Raw genomic sequence first — 17,139 nt, forward strand, 5'->3', positions numbered from 1 at the left:
GTTGGAGAATTCCTCCTTTCCCCTCTTTCCATCTTGCTCCGGGAGGAAAAAGGGCAACTTGGCAGGTGTTCTGTCTTTTAAGGCTGGATGTGGGACCGCCCGGACAGAGGCAATTGTAAATTCTCTCATGATTTCAGTTTTGAAAACCATGTGTTACTCCAGTAGATAAGTTGAGCTGCTGCCACCGGGACATTCAAAAGTCTTCTTTTTTTTGCGAGGGATTTAAAAGTCTTCAGATTGTTTACCCTGCTAATCCTGCCAATCTGTCAGTTTATACCGTATTACTCTGAGGAGTATTTGCGAACTGCATTTGGCAGTAAGAAATCGCCAATGGGAAGTAAAATTCAGGCAGCGTGTCATGCTGTCCGGCAACGGAATGGTATCCATTTCATGCGTATTTATTGACGAGTTCCTCCAACGAACTACACGAGTACCATTTTTTCGACCGTGCATACTAACGATCGCAATGCAACCGACAGAAGCACGATAGTGAACTTAAAACGGTCACTAACGAAGTAACGATCACCAGCGAGTCCAAACCCGTACGTTTTGAAATCAGCGAGTTTTTTTAGGGAAATCAGTGAGAATGTAGACTGTTTTTCCAATTCCACCACCAGGCTGCCATGAGAACGAAAACACTGAAAAAAGAATCAATTCCTGCCAGTTTTTCAGTTTGGCACGCTGAATTGAGCTGGAGACGGGAGGAACCAGGACACCAGGTGGACACGAAAGCAGGCGAGGGGCAACTAGGCAATGGGCTTTTGGAAAAGCATCACGCGCGATCGTGCTCAAGCCTGCTGAAGTGTTTGGGTCCATAACAAAGTCAAACAGGCCGGTTGATGCTTTCATGGAGTCAAACGGGACATAGAAGCCCATCGAACAATTGTGGCCCATCAAGACCTGCGCATCTGCTTATCAAAACTGTACTTCTTGGCCCGATAGGCTGAGGGAGGGAGACGGCACGTATCAATTGGGACATTCGGTTGATGCCGCGCAGAAGAAATTTTTTCAGTTAGAGAGAATAAGTATCCGGCACAGAATACATGCTGAAGCAGGGGTAAGTACATGGTTTTGCACATCCACAAAAAAAAAAGTACATGGTTTTGCACGGAGAGGTCAATGTTCTAGAACTAAACCTAACAATGACAAGGAGGCCTACTTTAGCGACTAAGGAATAGGTATGGGCCAGTGATTGCGATGAGAATGAGATCATGGGAACCACGATAAGATCCACCGAAACCATCCAAAAATAATGCCGATTGATCAATCCTCGGCATGGATGAGAACGCAACGAAAACGATATTGCGAGTGAATAATGGCAACATGTTATATGATTTTGAAAGAAAAAAAAAAGAGCACTGGCAATGAACACCGAAGAGTTGTTCAGCCTGGCAATTTGGTTCTGGTCAAATACTATGTTTTTCTCCAACCATTCCACCAATTACCTGGATTTGATGCGATGCCCATTCCATGTTTGGTAAATTTTAAGATTCCGAGATAGTTACACTATTGCTAACAGCTTATTCAACTGGCACTTACAAATTTTTTTGGCTTGTTTCTCAGTTTTTCGGAGATCTCACGCGAGAGCATCTACAAGTTCAGTCATCGGTACATCAGATATACTTTTATGGAACACTGCAAATTCGTCTGGCAAAAGAAGCCATATTGGTTTACAAAAGTTACTTACCGAACACAAAATTCAGCTTAATAACTCTCACAACCCTTTGCGGCGTGGGAGAGGCTATTCGTTGGCTGCATTTCTATTCTGATGTTGGACCAGCAGTTCAATGCGTACGCATTGGAGCAGTGAGATCTTCCTTTGGAACTACATGGTCCGAACAATGTTTCTTTGGAGGTTTGACATCACATGCTGAAGTTTCAACCAACAACTCCTTCCAATTTCAACTCGCTGATGCTAAACGGTATCGACACTAGACCACTAGCATATACCTCTGCTTCCCAAGAGAACTTAGTTAAGGTGGAGAAGATTAATTTAAAAGTAAACTTGCTTTAGACATATATCAAGCAACGGACGGCCAGACCATGATGCCATCCAAGAACATCACCAATCACTACCCAGCAGTTGCACCTATTTATGCCCCGGAGGCCCCATGAAAGGATAGCAAGCAAACTTGGTCAGAACTAGCGTGAACGGAAGCTGAGTAGCATGGTAGCCACGAGAATGGCGTCGCCCTTAGCGGCGGCGCTGCTGCTCATCATCACCCTTACCTCGGCCCCGGCCGTTGATGTTGCCGACGGCCAGGCACTGCCGGGCTGCCAGGCTACTTGCGGCGGCGTCAACATCCCCTACCCTTTCGGCATTGGCGCCAGGTGCTCTCGCGTGGGGTTCGAGATCGCGTGCAACGGCAGCACGCCATTCCTCTCCGGCACCGGCTACAAGGTGCTGAACCTGTCCCTCGCGACGAGCGGGGTTCTGCTGGAGCTGCCGATTGCCTGGACATGCTACGACAGGTCCGGCAAGCAGAGCTCTTCAGAAGCCCCTGTCTCCTTCAACCCACAGGGCGTGTACCGCATCTCGGACGCTCACAACCAGCTCTTCGTCGTCGGCTGCGATGTCACGGCGTACATCCAAAGCCGGATGGACAACAGCAACGCCGGCGGCTACGACTACGAGTACTACACGGGCTGCGTGTCCTACTGCACCAGCGTGGAGAGCGCCAAGGACGGCCGCTGTGCCGGGGTTGGCTGCTGCAGGGTGGACATCTCGCCGAACCTCACCGACAACTCCGTCGGCGTGGATGACGACGACGAGCAGTCCTTGGCCGTCCGCCAGATCATCTATGAGTTCAGCTCATGCAGCTACGGCTTCCTTGTAGCCAGGAACAGCTACACGTTCCGCCGCGCTGACCTTAAGATGGACAGGAACCGGACGATGCCTGTGTGGCTCGACTGGGCGATCAGGCCGAACGGGTCATCGGCGTTCACATGTTCCGACGCCATGAAGAAGAGTTCATACTACGAGTGTAAGAGCCAACATAGTAACTGCACCAATGCAGCGAATGGCCCTGGGCATACATGCAGCTGCTCCCGTGGCTACGAGGGCAACGCCTACATCGTCGGTGGATGCACAGGTAACAGCAGCGAACAAGACAAACTGTTCTTAAAAAAAAACAAGACTAAAACTGGGAGCACTATATGTACAAGAAAACTAACCATATTTTTACTTATGTGTTCTGTGTGCAGATGTCGATGAGTGCTTATATCCGGAGAAGTATCCATGTCACGGGGTTTGCCGTAACACGGTAGGTTCTTACGAATGCAAATGCAAACGCGGCAGCCACGGAAATCCACTCAAAGACACGTGCGAACCCAATCTCCCTCGTTCAGCCCTGCTCACTATAGGTACCATTTTAACGTTTTTAGCACGTCTTCAAAAATAGATTTTTCATATACGATATCACTGAAGTTCAGCAAAGGAAAGTTTTCTTCCTAAACTGCCTTCTTTTGGCAAATTATCCTCTGAGTTTCTGTTTTCTACTGCATAATTACTACTTGGTTCAAATTATAATGGCGACAACCCATTTATGACACTTGTATTGCCTAATATCTAGAGGTGAAGAAAATTATACCTGGGCACACATATATCCACAAAGATAACAAGCACTGATGGAACATATTTATGGATTTATCTTTTGATCAAGTTCAAGAATCCTAGGCTTGAATTCACTATACCATTTTTTTTACAGGTGTTGTATGTGGAATCTCATTTATTATTATCTTAGTAATCTTAATGGTTATGGCGCATCATAGAAGAAAGCTTAGAGAGTTCTTCAAGAGAAATGGTGGCCCGATGTTGGAAAATATCAATAACATCAAGATCTTCACTAAGGAGGAGCTGAACCAAATCACCAAAAATTATAGTATTGTCCTTGGAAAAGGTGGCTTTGGTGAGGTATATATGGGAATCGTAGACAATAAGCAACAAGTTGCCGTGAAGCGCTCTATTTCTGTTGATGAGGCAAGAAAGAAGGAATTTGCAAACGAAGTGATCATCCAGTCTCGAATCAGTCACAGAAATGTCGTCAGACTCTTAGGATGTTGCTTAGAGGTGGATGTTCCTATGTTGGTCTATGAGTTCGCACCAAAAGGAAGCCTGTATGATGTTCTTCACGGAGCTAAGGATAATACAAAAGCTTCTCTCCCATTAGGGACACGGCTGGACATTGCTGTGGAGTCAGCTGAAGCTCTTTCCTACATGCATTCATCTGCCACTCAAAAAATCCTCCACGGAGATGTGAAATCAGGCAACATACTTCTTGATGAGAACTTCATGCCAAAGGTATCTGATTTTGGGACATCAAGGTTACTTTCCATAGAGAAAAAACATACCATACTTGTTATAGGGGATATGAATTACATAGATCCTGTGTACATGAAGACTGGCCGCCTAGACGAGAAGAGTGATGTCTACAGTTTCGGAGTTGTCCTTCTAGAGCTCATTACTAGAAAGAAACCAAGGTACGATGGAAATAACAGTCTCATCATAAACTTCTTCAAATCATATGGCTCGGAGGATAAAACACGGAAGTTGTTTGATGAAGAGATCATGTCCCCTGAGGATATTGAATTTCTTCAGAAAGTTGGCGGCATTGCAGTTGCCTGCCTCAAAGAGGATATGGATGACAGGCCCACCATGAAGCAAGTGGCAGAGCACCTTCAGCTGGTGAGAAGGGAGTGGAAGCAAACGCAGGGTGATCAAGTTGCTGATGAGATTTCTCTGGAAAGCCCTCGTGTTATCTTAACCATGAATGCTACCGGTGCTGAAACTCCTGGGTACTCTCCTCTGCTGAAGTGAAATGGAATTGTATGTCCTATCAGTGGTTTCTGTTATCAGTTAATGAGTGCGAAATAAGGTCTCCCGATGGCCAGCACCTGGCCCCTGGTTCTTAGGCGTAAGGTTTTGCCTTTACAAATCTACTCGGTTGGTGTTGTTAGTGTTAATGCTATTTTAAGAAACCCCAACAATGTAATCGAATGTTTGAGTTGTACTTTAAGTTTGCATGTCTGAGATTTTCCTAGAGCATCTAAAGGTACAATATTATGGAATTCAAATTATAACCTTGCCTTTCTTTGGTGAATGCATCTCGCCATGCCTCAAATCGAAGGACAGATTAGGTAAGACGTGAATAGATCGAGGGTTTAACCAACCACCAGCCAGCCAGTCAGCTGGCTGACCGACTGGTGGAGAGGTGCACGGTGGGTGGTCGGGGCATGTTCAGAGATGATTTGTGCAGCAACAAGATGGGCAAGCTTTGCGCACTAGCAGCTTGCACAGCCGGAAAAGAAGGTACTAGTGCCAGAATGGAGATTGCCACACTTCCTGGACTTCCAGGACTGCCTAGTGGTCAGATAGCGGATTACAAAGATACAGGGAGTGTGGCGGACACCTCCTCTACATCCTTAGTCCACCACCTTCCTTTTTCTTATCAGAATTCATATGCTCCTGACGGCCACCCTGTCCCATCACTGCTCACCACAGCTCCTGATGCCACCAGGAACAGCGTGACTGTCCACTCCACAGCTACTGACCGCTTCGACTAACAGCGCAATAACCACCTCGCCATGTTGCTTTTGCTATTCACCTCACCCCTAACACCAGTGCCACTGCCATCCACCGCCTGCTCACAAGCCCTCAGCCAGGCAGTGGCGTTGTCGTCACCACCACTCAGCACTGGGTAGCAATCCTAGCTCCAAAACTAACCCTAGCCTAAAACATAGACCTACCGGTATGTTTGGTAAGTTGCTCACAATATTCAGCAAATGGCAAAAGCCAGTATATATGTTGGGTTCAAGGTCTAAACAAAGTAGTACATATATATATATATATATATATATATATATATATATATATATATATATATATATATATATATATATATGCATATCTGTTCAAGAGTACAAAATAAAGTTTACCAACAGCACCTTTTTCTTCTTGTTTCCTTCACGAATAGCTGAAGGACCCCTTCACGCCATCCAAGCTTTCTCCAAGGGATGATCTGAAAAGAAAAACAAATCCAATAACCAATGTGGGTGTGAGAGATCATGATCAGGTAATCAATTTCAAGGCCAGAGAGACTAAAGTTGAACAGAAAAGGAAATCCACACAATGATAATAACGATCAGAACTTAGATATCTTATGAGTCCAAGATTAGAGTTTTCAAAAGGATGCGCAAAACTAGAGTGCAAGAACACAGCAGAATGAATAATAAAAATCTCAAATGTGAATGCATTATGCAAATAAGCCTCTCTCTTAGAAGACTATCCTTTTAATGGCATGTTTTTCTAGAAATAAAGTGATTTCTGTTTCCTTTTCCATGAGCTTTTACACAGTACTACTTCCTAAGTAAGAAAAATAAGAAAGATAGGGCCATGTTGAACAAAGTGATCTTCTACAATGTCAAAAATCCACTAGATGTAAATACTAATAATTGGCTTATTTGGAAAGCTAAAACCTCAACGATACAGAGAACTGTGAGGATCATTTGGTCATGATCAATGTGATTTTTCTCAGACATTCGAAAGATTGGAAAATAACATAGTCTGGACTTGATAATCATTAGATCAGTCAGGCTACCAGCACTAGGATGTATCAAGGTGGTGGTTGATAACCAAACTAAACACAGCAGCACCTCAGTATCTAGACTGTAATCCTAGTTATAGCTGAGTGGGCATCAGAAGGACTGAACCTTTATTCTTCTGCAGTCTGAAGTCCATGGAGGTTGTGTAACTGAGATGATGAGTGGGCACACTAACATAACGGTTTGCTTGGTAGGAATAACATTGAACAAACACTAAATCCAACTGCTACGCTCACCTATTTCCACAGCTATTTAGCCCCTTCATACCCTATAGTTACAGGCAGAATGCAGTAAACATAATTAAGTAGGCATATGTATAATCAACCTTGTAGTTTAATTTGCTCACAGCAGTCATGAGATGTACAGAAAGTTATAAGAAATTGTTGCATGAAGACTGTTCAAACACACACTCGTATAAGGAGTGAACCCTTCTGAAAAGTCTGAATCCTTTCTACCTTCTTCCCAATATCTCAATAATTTAATGCTGTTCCTTGTCAGGCAGTTTTAGTTATGTTTAGAAAGCTAACCAATCACGGGAGATGGAGTATCACTATCATTCCTTTCATTTTACACTTGAACCCACAATGCCATACTTCAACAGTTCAACACAACACAGACCCAATTCAACACCCAAGAACACAACGAATGTATTCAGATGTCTCAATTATTCTTACTTGTGCATGCAGTACTTGTACTCCTGGCTCCGGACATAATCCAGTTCCCCTTCCTCAAGCTGCACAACAAACCCAGGCAAAAATCAGCAACCAAAGCACCCATTACAAACAGCAGACACGAAAACAGCACATCCACAATTCCACACGCCACCACTCACCGGGTCGCCGCCGTAGATGAGGTCGTAGCACTCCGGGGAGAGGCAGCGCAGCACGCAGTTCTCCTTCTCCGTTGGCGAGGACCTGCACACCCACCCCCAGAGCCCGCTGAGGCGCAGCCCAGAGAGACAACCGTTAGAACACAGAAACATCGCGTCAGATGCGTTCCACCAAACAGAAAACAGCACAGAGCGCGTCATCGTAACACGTACTTCTCGACGTCCGTGTAGCAGGCCTCCTTCTTCTGCCGTATCTCGTTGTCCTGCACCACGGAGCTCGGCAAACGCGATGAGAAGGGTACAGGAAGAGGCGGAGAGATGACAGGGTCAGGCGGGGAGACGTACGGAGATGGGGCGCCGTGAAGACTTGGCTGCGGCGGAGGCGAAGAGGAGAGCGAGGGTGAGGACTAGGAGACAGCAGGCGGAGGGGAATCGCCGTAGACTCCGGTGGGGCGGATGCTTCGGCGACCGGGAAGACATGGCTCAGGGTGGATCCGGTCCGCTGGCAGGAGCGGGGATGTTGTGATGCTGCCTGCCTGCGCCTGCGGACGTTGTGATGTTGTCAACGCATCTGAATTGTTACATCTCTGAGCGATTTGAAATCTGATTGTATGAATAGCTGCCGTTGCCATTTCAGGAACTGGCAGTTTACTGTACTGATATTTATGAGAATGTGCGAATTGTGATCACGTAAAAGATACCAATAGCCATCGCAAAAGTTAGGCTGCGTCAGAATCTGTTCCGAGCACAAATTCAGTGCTGGAAATTTTCATGAGAAATTTGGATACTTTGTTTAACGCACAAATGCACGCTGCATTCCAGGCTGAAACATTACACAAATTTGTGCGGACAAGCTGGAACAATGTACATTTTGTCCAGTCATGTTTCTCCATACCTTTCCTCTTTGCTTTCGTCAAACTGCCACGTGTTTCTTCTACATGTTATGGCATAATATAATAATCACTAAAATGACTAATGACAAGCAGTTTATATCATTTTATGCCACTCCTGTTAGCCTATTACTGTTAACTCTGGGACACAAACCACTAGAAACAAAGCCGGGATGGATTCTTTCCCCCGCAGGTTTGCTCGACAAAATTACGATAACCAGACTGCAATTCACACTGGCTCTGCAGTTACTTTGGCTTGAATCAGACAATCATCACGGTTCTGAATAAACCTGAGTTTACTGGTTCTGCTGATCACAATTAAGAATGCTGTTATCATGAGGAATCCTTTTAACAGCAACGGAACAGCAGGATCAGCCCCTCGGCAAGAAGTCCATCCTGGAATAATAGGTTGTGCACTGATGGAAGCAAATCTCTGATCCCCTTTATCTTCCCTAGAATGGTATGATGAATGGAATTGTTAAATAGCTTTATCAAAACGCATTCAAGTTTTACAGAATCAGAGGAATGTAGATTAAGCCAGGTATGCAAACTGCATAAATAATAGAAAGATTTTAGTCCTTGCCATTGAATACCAAATTTTCAACACAAGCAATGAAAGATTTTAGGTTAGACGCTAAGTCTATGTCCTTTTCGTCAAGCACTAGATATAATAATAAAGGAAAAAGTCCATTTTACTCCCTTCACATATCCACTTTGTCCGCTTAACCCCCTGAACAAAGTTTTGGCTCACTTTACTCCACTGAACTATTTCATTTGGTCCAATCTACCCCCTAATTAGATTTCTCTTTTTTGTTTCTTCGTGTATGAGTTGAATTTTGAGTTCAAATTTTGTGAGCATATACAAAACATGATGCCTTATGTTGTATACTAAGAATTTTTCATGATTATTTTCATAGGTTAGGAATATTTAATACTAAATTGATCTTAGATATACAAAACTGTACGAAAAATAATCATGAAAAAATTCTAATATATTTTTTTAACATGGAGCATCATGTTATAAGTCAACTGTCAGAATCTGAAATTAAAATTCAATTTGTACGCGAAGAAACAAAAAAGAGAAATCTAATTAGGGGTAGATTGGACCAAATGAAATAGTTTGGGGGAGTAAAGTGAGCCTAAATTTTGCTTAGGGGGTTAAGTGGACAAAGTAAATAGGTGAGGGGACTAAAATAGACTTTTTCCAATAATAAAGCGGGCTACATTTCATGGCAAGAAAAACTGATGAGAAATTATGTCTACCTGAACAGATTCCAGATGCCCACCCAGAATGATCTTTTCCTCCTTGCAGATGGATGATGGTTTCTGTCTTGAAAATTTCCTACGTTTGTAGTTCCTGAATAAACCAAAGAATAGGCACCAGAAGGGCTCAGGAGGTCCACCCATAAACTACAGTAACACAGGGGGGATAAAAGATGAAACTTCACCTGAAATGGGTTTATTCTGAGCTTTATTTAGTGCAGCAAGCTCTTCAACGAGCAAACGCTCCTGGTCACTGTAGAAATCAAAAGCAGCGATATACATCAAAAGTCAAATCAGTACAAGTAGTAACTGGGATGCTAACACCAAGACCCACTAGCAAGACATGCTTCTGGTAGACTCGATTTCTGATGCCCATACCAGAGGGATAACTATGCACAGCAACTTTTCAAAAAAACTATGCACAGCTGGTTTACAGGCTACAGCTGTATTGCTAACCAACCACAAAACATGGAGGGATGAAAGGACAGGTCAGATGAAATAACAAGTACTATGGCAGGTGACTGTCGTTGGCTGCTGAACCCTGCACTAATGCAATCAGTTATGTATATTTTGGTAAATTGGCTAGTTTTTTAGTAACTCCTGGAAGTTATATGAGACAGTGAGACAGTTCTGCAAATAGCTGAAGTTGGAGAAGACATCAAACTTGTCAGGGTATAGAGTGCAAACACAAAATTCTTCCGTATGCTGTTAGACAGTGCTGGCAACTCAAACCTGATATTCTTCGGAATCTTCACCTTTATCGCGAAGTAGTGATCTCCTCTGACATTAGGTCTTTTAATGTCCGGAACTCCCAGTTGAGAAAATTTTAAGTTATCTCCTGGCTGAGTGCCAGAAGGAATATGAAGATCCTTCAATCCTTCTATTGTCTCAACCTGAAATAACAAATTTCATTTCTTTGTTAAGCTGAAGTGGGAGGTTTGACAGAATCAAATAAGAGTATTACCAACACTATGAATTTAAATAAAATAAACTTGAGTCTATCAAACATGAGTCAAGTTTGTATCAGTTTATTTTGAGAACACATGATATTGGTAAGCAAGGCATAATATGAATGGGGCCTTTGACCTTAACAGCTAACCTTCACTGTAGTTCCTAAAATTGCATCAGTATAATCAACTGAGACGTCTGAGTACAAATTAAGACCATCTCTGTGGATGCCTTGTTTTTCATGAACGCGAATGAAAACATACAGGTCACCACTTGCACCCCTGCCAATAAGATAGAAATGCATAACATGAAACAGTTGCATCTATTTCTGTTAGGTGGATCTTAAATCGTTGCCATGCAATTCTGCTGGGCGCCTATTTAAATGAGATTTAATGATTGTTTGGTTTGATAGTTTTAGAAAAATCGGCTTTCACTAAATCAACTTTACAGCTAAGGCCAGTCTCAGTGCACAGTTTCATTGCACAGTTACCTAGACTGAGAACTAGGTAACTGTGCCAGATGAGTGTCATGGGGATGAAACTCCTCTCTCATCTGATGAAACTCCTTCTATTAATTGTCTTGACGAGTCAGCAATTTTGCTGATGTAGCATTGAATTTAATGCCATGAAACTCTCATGAAACTCCCTATTGAGACTAACCTAATAATCGAACTCTGTTTGTTTAGATTAGGATCAAATGTGGATGATAATTTCACGTCTTACTAAAAGTCAAATAATAAGTTTTATGAAAATTCATCCGCATTGTTGTTCATAAAATTGAACAAGGAATAAATAAATCCACTTTAGTCAGGATCCTAATTGACTAACAAACTAAAACTAATTTTACTAGAACTCACAGTGAAATGCATATCATCCAAACAACCACTTAGTGTGGTCAAATAGTGTTTTCAGTAACAAATGAAATGGTAAACATTTCAGCTAGGTGGTATTACTCAGTTTAACCTATAAAACTAATTCAGCACCTTGTCAACTTGTCAAGATTCCAGTAGGGACTGCAATGAACAAGTTATGCTCAAATCAAGCATACAATAAACTATATAAATGACGGGTTACTCTAAATGGTTATATAATAGTTTCCATTGCTTGCCTTTGCTTATCAACACTACCTCCTCCTCTAACTCGAATGGTGGAGCCATCATCAATACCTCCAGGTATGTCTACTTTGATATTGCGTTCAACTTGGACTTTGCGTGAACCGTGACATTCTGTGCAATGTTCAGAAATTACCTTCCCACTGCCACCACAGTTTAAGCATGAAGATATCTACAGCATGCAACAATATAGGATTTGCATAAACTATATCATGTTGAAGTTCAGGAAATAAAATTATGCAAAAATGGAGGATACTGAGGAAACAGTAAGTTAGTAACAAAGATAAAATTACATTATGTGATGTGTATGGCCCTAATGAAGGATAAGGTATCAAACATTTCTTAAATTCATTCCATGCAAGATGTCTATTAGCTAATAGCTAGTAAAAGGATAATCCACGATATAAGCCCCAGAAGATCACGTTTCGTAAAATGGCACACAGGTTGTATTTGGTAAAACTATTTAGAAAGTGGAAAGTATCTAGTTTTACCACTTTGATTTTCCTTTTTGAAAATTTGAATTTTGACCTTTTTGCCATTTTTTTACCATGCGAAACGACTAGTGTGCCCCTCAAGGCCTCAAGTTGGATTTTGTTGGCTTGCACTTCTCATATGGTGTTAGCAAAAAGAAATAAGAAAAATGATAAAAAAAATAGATGTAACTTCATTGATGCCATTTCCATGACAAAAACCCAAATGTTTTATGCGTACATTAGTGGACAAAGTATTAAAACTCAGTAGGACTTTTTCTATGAAGATAGGTTGGACTGGTGATAGTAGTAAATTTAGCATCCATGATACTAAGGAATGTTGGTCAGATTAGAAGTGAAGGTGGATACAAAACAATCACTGGCAACACATATCTCATGTAGACATAACAAATTCACCTGAGAAACAATACCAAAATGTGTCCTTTGAGTTTTCATCAACCTGCCTTGACCTCTGCATCGAGTGCATTCTATGATGCCATCGCTAGATTTAGCTCCAGTCCCATGACAAGTGCCACACGTTTCATGGCAGAAAATATTGATTTCACGCTTGCCTCCAAGCATTGATTCTTCAAAAGAAATGGGGAGATCATAGCTGCAATGAAGAAAAGATGTTGTAAACAGATACTCATGATCTAATATTCCAGTGTGGTGCTTAGTTGAAAGCGTTTACCTAATATCAAGTCCCCTGTTGTCGTTTACTTTCGCACTGTAATGGAATCCCCCAGGACCCATCCTATCTCCAAAAAGTTTATCAGAACCACCAAAGAATGCATTAAAGAGTTCATAAGGATCAATCTGCAAGATAAAAATATGCTTAAGGTCAAGTCACCCAAATTTTCGGACTACGACTCCTTTATTGACTGCAACAATTTTCAGCACTAGGAACATCATGAATCATATTATATAGTTATGTCCAATTTTCTCAACCAATGCAAATCACATGCCAATGTAGAAGCAGAGTTTGATCAAACAGTTTGTTGAGGATAAAGTGGGATGCCAATTTACAACTCAGCCATGATAACATAAAAAATGGATCACTCTTACTACTATTTTATTGAATTGATGAACATAAAAAAATACAATTCACCAGTAATTTCCAGGACAATAACTTCAAGGAAGATGATGCCCATCTAATGGAAAATAGATCCTATTCAACTATATGAATCGAACTGATGAAAATGGAAAAAATCCTGTGCTGAATAAAACATGTACCCCATGCATGCCGGTATCTCCATGAACATAATCACCACTGAGCCCTTCTTCTCCAAAACGATCATAGAACGATCTTTTATCTTCATCTGATAAAATCTGAAGGAGATAATAGAATGAATAACAAAAGGATGGTAATCTGACAACATTATGAAACATCATTCCAAGTAAACTAGTTAAATTCCATTATGACTCCAGGATAGTGTTGAGAAACCAGGTCTGACAAGTTTGACTGGCATCTTTTTTATGGAGCTCAGTATATTCTAGTTCTAATATCCTTCAGGGCTTTAGCTGAAGCCAGAGGGCAGAACATACCTCATATGCAGCACTGATCTCCTTGAACTTTTCTTCTGCCCCAGGGCTCTTGTTCATATCAGGATGATACTGCAACGGAGAGCAAACCGAGGAAGTATGTTCAAGGTCTGTAGCTACTGCATTAATTATAGATATGTGAAAAATCTAAGATACCAACACTGATGATTGATAATGTCTCAAAATAGTAACCGATTGGAGTTTATTTTGTAGATTGAATAAAAACTCATAGTATAAAAACTTATCTTATGATACTTTCCCGCATTGGGTATCGATGAGTTATGCAGACGGCTCAAATCCATAGCGCCACTATAGTTCGTCGCATCGACATCACTAGCCTAAACTGAACTATGCACACTAAAGCAACGTAACCCAGTCTAACGCGATAGGAGGGGAAGGGGAAGAGAGCAGAACCTTGCGGGCGAGGGTCCGGTAGGCGGCCTTGACCTCCTGCAGCGTAGCATCCCGGCGGATATTCAGCGTGGCGTAGTAGTCCTTCTCTCTGCGCCCGACCGCAGGCGACCCTCTTCCGAACGCGGCGGGGAGATAGGTTCGAGAGCGGGCATGGCGGGGGAGGCGGAGCCGGAAGTGGAGCTCGCCGGAGGTGGAGGCCGGCGGGGTGAGGGAGTAGGCGGGACTAGGCGTCGGGTTTGGGTTTGCGGGGAGGAAGAGCGCGGTGGCCGGCATGGGACTGGACGATGGCCACCGCGCCGCCGGCCGTGTGGGGAACATTTCGGCTTCCGCTACAGTACTTGAAATTGGGTGTTGCCTGTTGGCTCCTCCCAACTAAAATACAGCTACTCGTGTCCAAGGTTTGGGCACTGTTTCGAATTCTACAAAGAACTACAATGCCACAATGGATTTTTTTTATTTTAACCATTTTTTAACTAATATTTTAAAACTAACCCACCCAAACAAATATTCGCAGTCTGGCCCTTTAGGCCGCGCCGGTCTGCGTGGCGTGACAAGAACACTATGTCGCGCCACATGCAATGGCGTGACAAGGTGTGTCACGTCGGAGTGCACGGAAAGGGATCACATCGGAGCACACGGAAGGGATCTGCCAATGCATAATCCACGTGGTGAGCTTGTCATGCCACTCCCGCCAGCGTGACAACACAATCTTATCCCGTCACTCCCGCCAGTGTGACTAGGTCTGACTTTAAAAAAGTCATAACTATTTCATACGAGCTCGGATGAAAATAATTTTTATATGAAAATTGTAGCTCTCGACGAGATCTACAACTTTGTAGTTTTGAGTTTTTTCATTTAATATAATTAAGATATATTAATAATTGATCTAAACTTTAGACAGCATATTAAGCGCCTGATCCTGTTTTTGTCATCTCCAACTTTGTTCATCATTGTTCCACCAAAGAAGTTCTATACAATATATTATTTATAAAATTATAGGAAATATATAAAGTTAATATGTCAAAAACTACTTGTTGGCGCTAGAAATTGGCCGATGGAATTTCTAGCGTCGGACACACGACCCGGGAGAATCTGCTTAACTCCTGTTCGGGTGATTGCCCTGGTACGGTTCGTGCGGCATGCCAGCCAATCTGACCTGTTGATTGGCAAGGAAAGAAACGTGTCAGATCCCGGAGGTCGCGATCGGCTAAGTTTCCGATCTCGAGAAAGCTTATCAGCGAATCGGCCGATTTGTTGTAATAAAGAAATCGGCTATAAAGCGGCCGATTGCCGAGCAACGTTGGTAAAGAAAACTGCTAGAGTAATCTAAACAACGCTACAGTAACAATGCTAAGAATAGATCCAAATCGGCTATGTGGAAAGTGATAAATTAAGTAACAAAGTACGAGAAAGCCGAAAATTCCAATTCCAAGCTGGATAACTGGTGATAAAACTAGAACAACAAGTAAAACCTAGAATTCTAGTTAATATCGATAACTAGTGAATAAATCTAAACGAAACGACAGCGATGCGCCCGAAGTTAAAGCTTAGATATTACTCGATAAGCGGAACTTACAGAATCGGCCGGAGATCAAGTTGATGCAGCCCCGCCAACTCGTACGAACTCGTGAAAAGAAGAAAAGTATTGGTGAAGTCGCCTGCTCGAAAGTAAAGTGCGAGGAAATAATATGTTGTTGTATTGGTTTGATGATGATTACAGATCTACAAAGGTGGCTATTTATAGCTTGTTACAACCAATTTCTTAACCGACTAGGACTCTATCTCTATTTTTAAACGAAAACAAATATTTACAAGTATGATTCGTACTGGAGTTGATCATCGCGCTCTTCATGGGCTGACTCCCTCTTCATCTTCATAATTCACTTTAAGCCCATACCGGCCCAATCGCTCCAGCCTCCGAATCGGCCGATTTCTACCAACTCTATCCGCGGAAACACTGCAGCACCGATCGGCCGATCCTCAACTGTAGCACTAATCGGCCGATTTCCAATTGTGACTTCTGTGTTTTGCCGCATCTCCTGATTTCGTCCTTTCTTGTCGCCGATTTCACACGTGTCAAAATCTGGCGTCAACACATGCCCCCCAGTTTCGGAGTAAAACATAGTCTTTACTTCGAAATTCTTTTCAACTTCCCTTCCAAAACAAATGCATTGAAAATATCCTTCCGTTTCGCGGTCTCCAGCCTGATGATTGCAATCTTTTCGAAATGGGCACCCACGACAACCACTCCTCCCGAAAAAATCGAAACGCCGGTGCGGTAAAAATTCCGCTTTTACCCCTTCTCAGACCACCTTTAAATACCAGCTCGTCCCGTACTTCTCTTCACGAGCTCACGTCTTCCTTCTTTTAGCGCTCTGACCTTCTTCTTCCTCCGGCGCCTCCCTCAGCCCCCAGTCCTTCCCCAGCATCTCCTTCATCTAAACTCCACTCTATTTCTCCAATGGCGGCACCCTCAGGCACCTCACCAACACCCGAAGCTCCGGAGATGGCTTGATCAGCAGAAGTTTCAGTGGCAATGGCAGCGGTTCCATTGGCGGGAGAAGAAGCTCCACTGGCGGGAGTTGGGGCTTCGACTGAAGTCCCATCAGCGGCTTCAGCATCCGCAGCTCTTCCGATGATCCCGCCAACTACGATGAGCTTCATCCCGGAGGTCATTATCGAAACTCTCCTTTCCTTAATAATAATGCATTTACTTTAGATCCGTTCTTACTCCCGCACCCCTTTTTTTCCTTTTTTAGGCGGTTAGGCATCAGATTACCATCCGTCTCACAGAAACTCCCGGCCTTATCTGTCTTGGTCCCATGGGAAACCCAGATCCAACTGATCTAATTAATTTGGAAACCCATAGGATTCCTTTTAAGCAATCAACCATGGACCTAAATCACTGGTCAGGTACCTTCAGGTCATGGCCGAATGAAACCCTCGGCTGGAGAGAATGGTACCAACGGATAGCCGCCTCCAAGAGAGTCCAATGGGACAAGCGCAAAATCGGCCAAATGCATTGATTTATCTTTATCCCAAATGGAAAGGAACGAGCCCTTAGTGATAGCA

The 17,139-nt window shown here is 43.0% G+C and overlaps 3 protein-coding genes across 4 annotated transcripts; 1 reads left to right on the forward strand and 2 right to left on the reverse strand.

Annotated features, from left to right (window-relative positions):
* Window positions 1-1,655: 1,655 nt before the first annotated feature.
* LOC117840348 (wall-associated receptor kinase 4) lies at window positions 1,656-5,099 on the forward strand. Its single transcript, XM_034720854.2, has 3 exons — window positions 1,656-3,092; window positions 3,205-3,363; window positions 3,708-5,099. The coding sequence occupies exons 1-3, from the start codon at window positions 2,168-2,170 to the stop codon at window positions 4,814-4,816; spliced, it is 2,193 nt and encodes a 730-aa protein (XP_034576745.1). The 5' UTR covers window positions 1,656-2,167; the 3' UTR covers window positions 4,817-5,099.
* A 210-nt stretch (window positions 5,100-5,309) lies between these two features.
* LOC117840351 (uncharacterized) lies at window positions 5,310-8,046 on the reverse strand. The gene is made up of 5 exons (XM_034720859.2): window positions 7,775-8,046; window positions 7,643-7,692; window positions 7,433-7,538; window positions 7,275-7,333; window positions 5,310-6,017 (listed from the first exon to the last, which is right to left on the reverse strand). Exons 1-5 carry the CDS (start codon window positions 7,907-7,909, stop codon window positions 5,963-5,965), a joined length of 405 nt encoding a protein of 134 aa, XP_034576750.1. The 5' UTR covers window positions 7,910-8,046; the 3' UTR covers window positions 5,310-5,962.
* A 108-nt stretch (window positions 8,047-8,154) lies between these two features.
* On the reverse strand, window positions 8,155-14,419 carry LOC117840350 (uncharacterized). Of its 2 annotated transcripts, none has more exons than XM_034720857.2 (11): window positions 14,068-14,419; window positions 13,657-13,725; window positions 13,345-13,440; window positions 12,803-12,927; window positions 12,529-12,724; window positions 11,638-11,813; window positions 10,682-10,811; window positions 10,315-10,475; window positions 9,768-9,835; window positions 9,583-9,676; window positions 8,155-8,771 (listed from the first exon to the last, which is right to left on the reverse strand). In XM_034720857.2, the coding sequence occupies exons 1-11, from the start codon at window positions 14,383-14,385 to the stop codon at window positions 8,549-8,551; spliced, it is 1,656 nt and encodes a 551-aa protein (XP_034576748.1). In that variant the 5' UTR covers window positions 14,386-14,419; the 3' UTR covers window positions 8,155-8,548. The 2 variants fall into 2 exon arrangements, with proteins under 2 accessions (XP_034576748.1, XP_034576749.1); XM_034720858.2 differs by having other exon boundaries at window positions 13,657-13,772.
* Window positions 14,420-17,139: the final 2,720 nt, after the last annotated feature.

Source organism: Setaria viridis, chromosome 9 (genome assembly GCF_005286985.2).
Source record: "Setaria viridis chromosome 9, Setaria_viridis_v4.0, whole genome shotgun sequence".
In the NCBI taxonomy this organism is placed as follows: Eukaryota; Viridiplantae; Streptophyta; class Magnoliopsida; order Poales; family Poaceae; genus Setaria; species Setaria viridis.

Coding starts and splice junctions, on each gene's coding strand:
- LOC117840348 (XM_034720854.2), top strand. CDS start 2,168: ATGGTAGCCACGAGAATGGCGTCGCCCTTAGCGGCGGCGCTGCTGCTC. Junction 3,093..3,204: donor CATCGTCGGTGGATGCACAG/GTAACAGCAGCG, acceptor TTCTGTGTGCAG/ATGTCGATGAGTGCTTATAT. Junction 3,364..3,707: donor TTCAGCCCTGCTCACTATAG/GTACCATTTTAA, acceptor TTTTTTTTACAG/GTGTTGTATGTGGAATCTCA.
- LOC117840351 (XM_034720859.2), bottom strand. CDS start 7,909: ATGTCTTCCCGGTCGCCGAAGCATCCGCCCCACCGGAGTCTACGGCGA. Junction 7,539..7,642: donor TGCTACACGGACGTCGAGAA/GTACGTGTTACG, acceptor GCTGCGCCTCAG/CGGGCTCTGGGGGTGGGTGT. Junction 7,334..7,432: donor TCATCTACGGCGGCGACCCG/GTGAGTGGTGGC, acceptor TTTGTTGTGCAG/CTTGAGGAAGGGGAACTGGA.
- LOC117840350 (XM_034720857.2), bottom strand. CDS start 14,385: ATGTTCCCCACACGGCCGGCGGCGCGGTGGCCATCGTCCAGTCCCATG. Junction 11,814..12,528: donor ATTTTGGTATTGTTTCTCAG/GTGAATTTGTTA, acceptor TGCATGCTGTAG/ATATCTTCATGCTTAAACTG. Junction 10,812..11,637: donor GGTAGTGTTGATAAGCAAAG/GCAAGCAATGGA, acceptor TCTTATTGGCAG/GGGTGCAAGTGGTGACCTGT.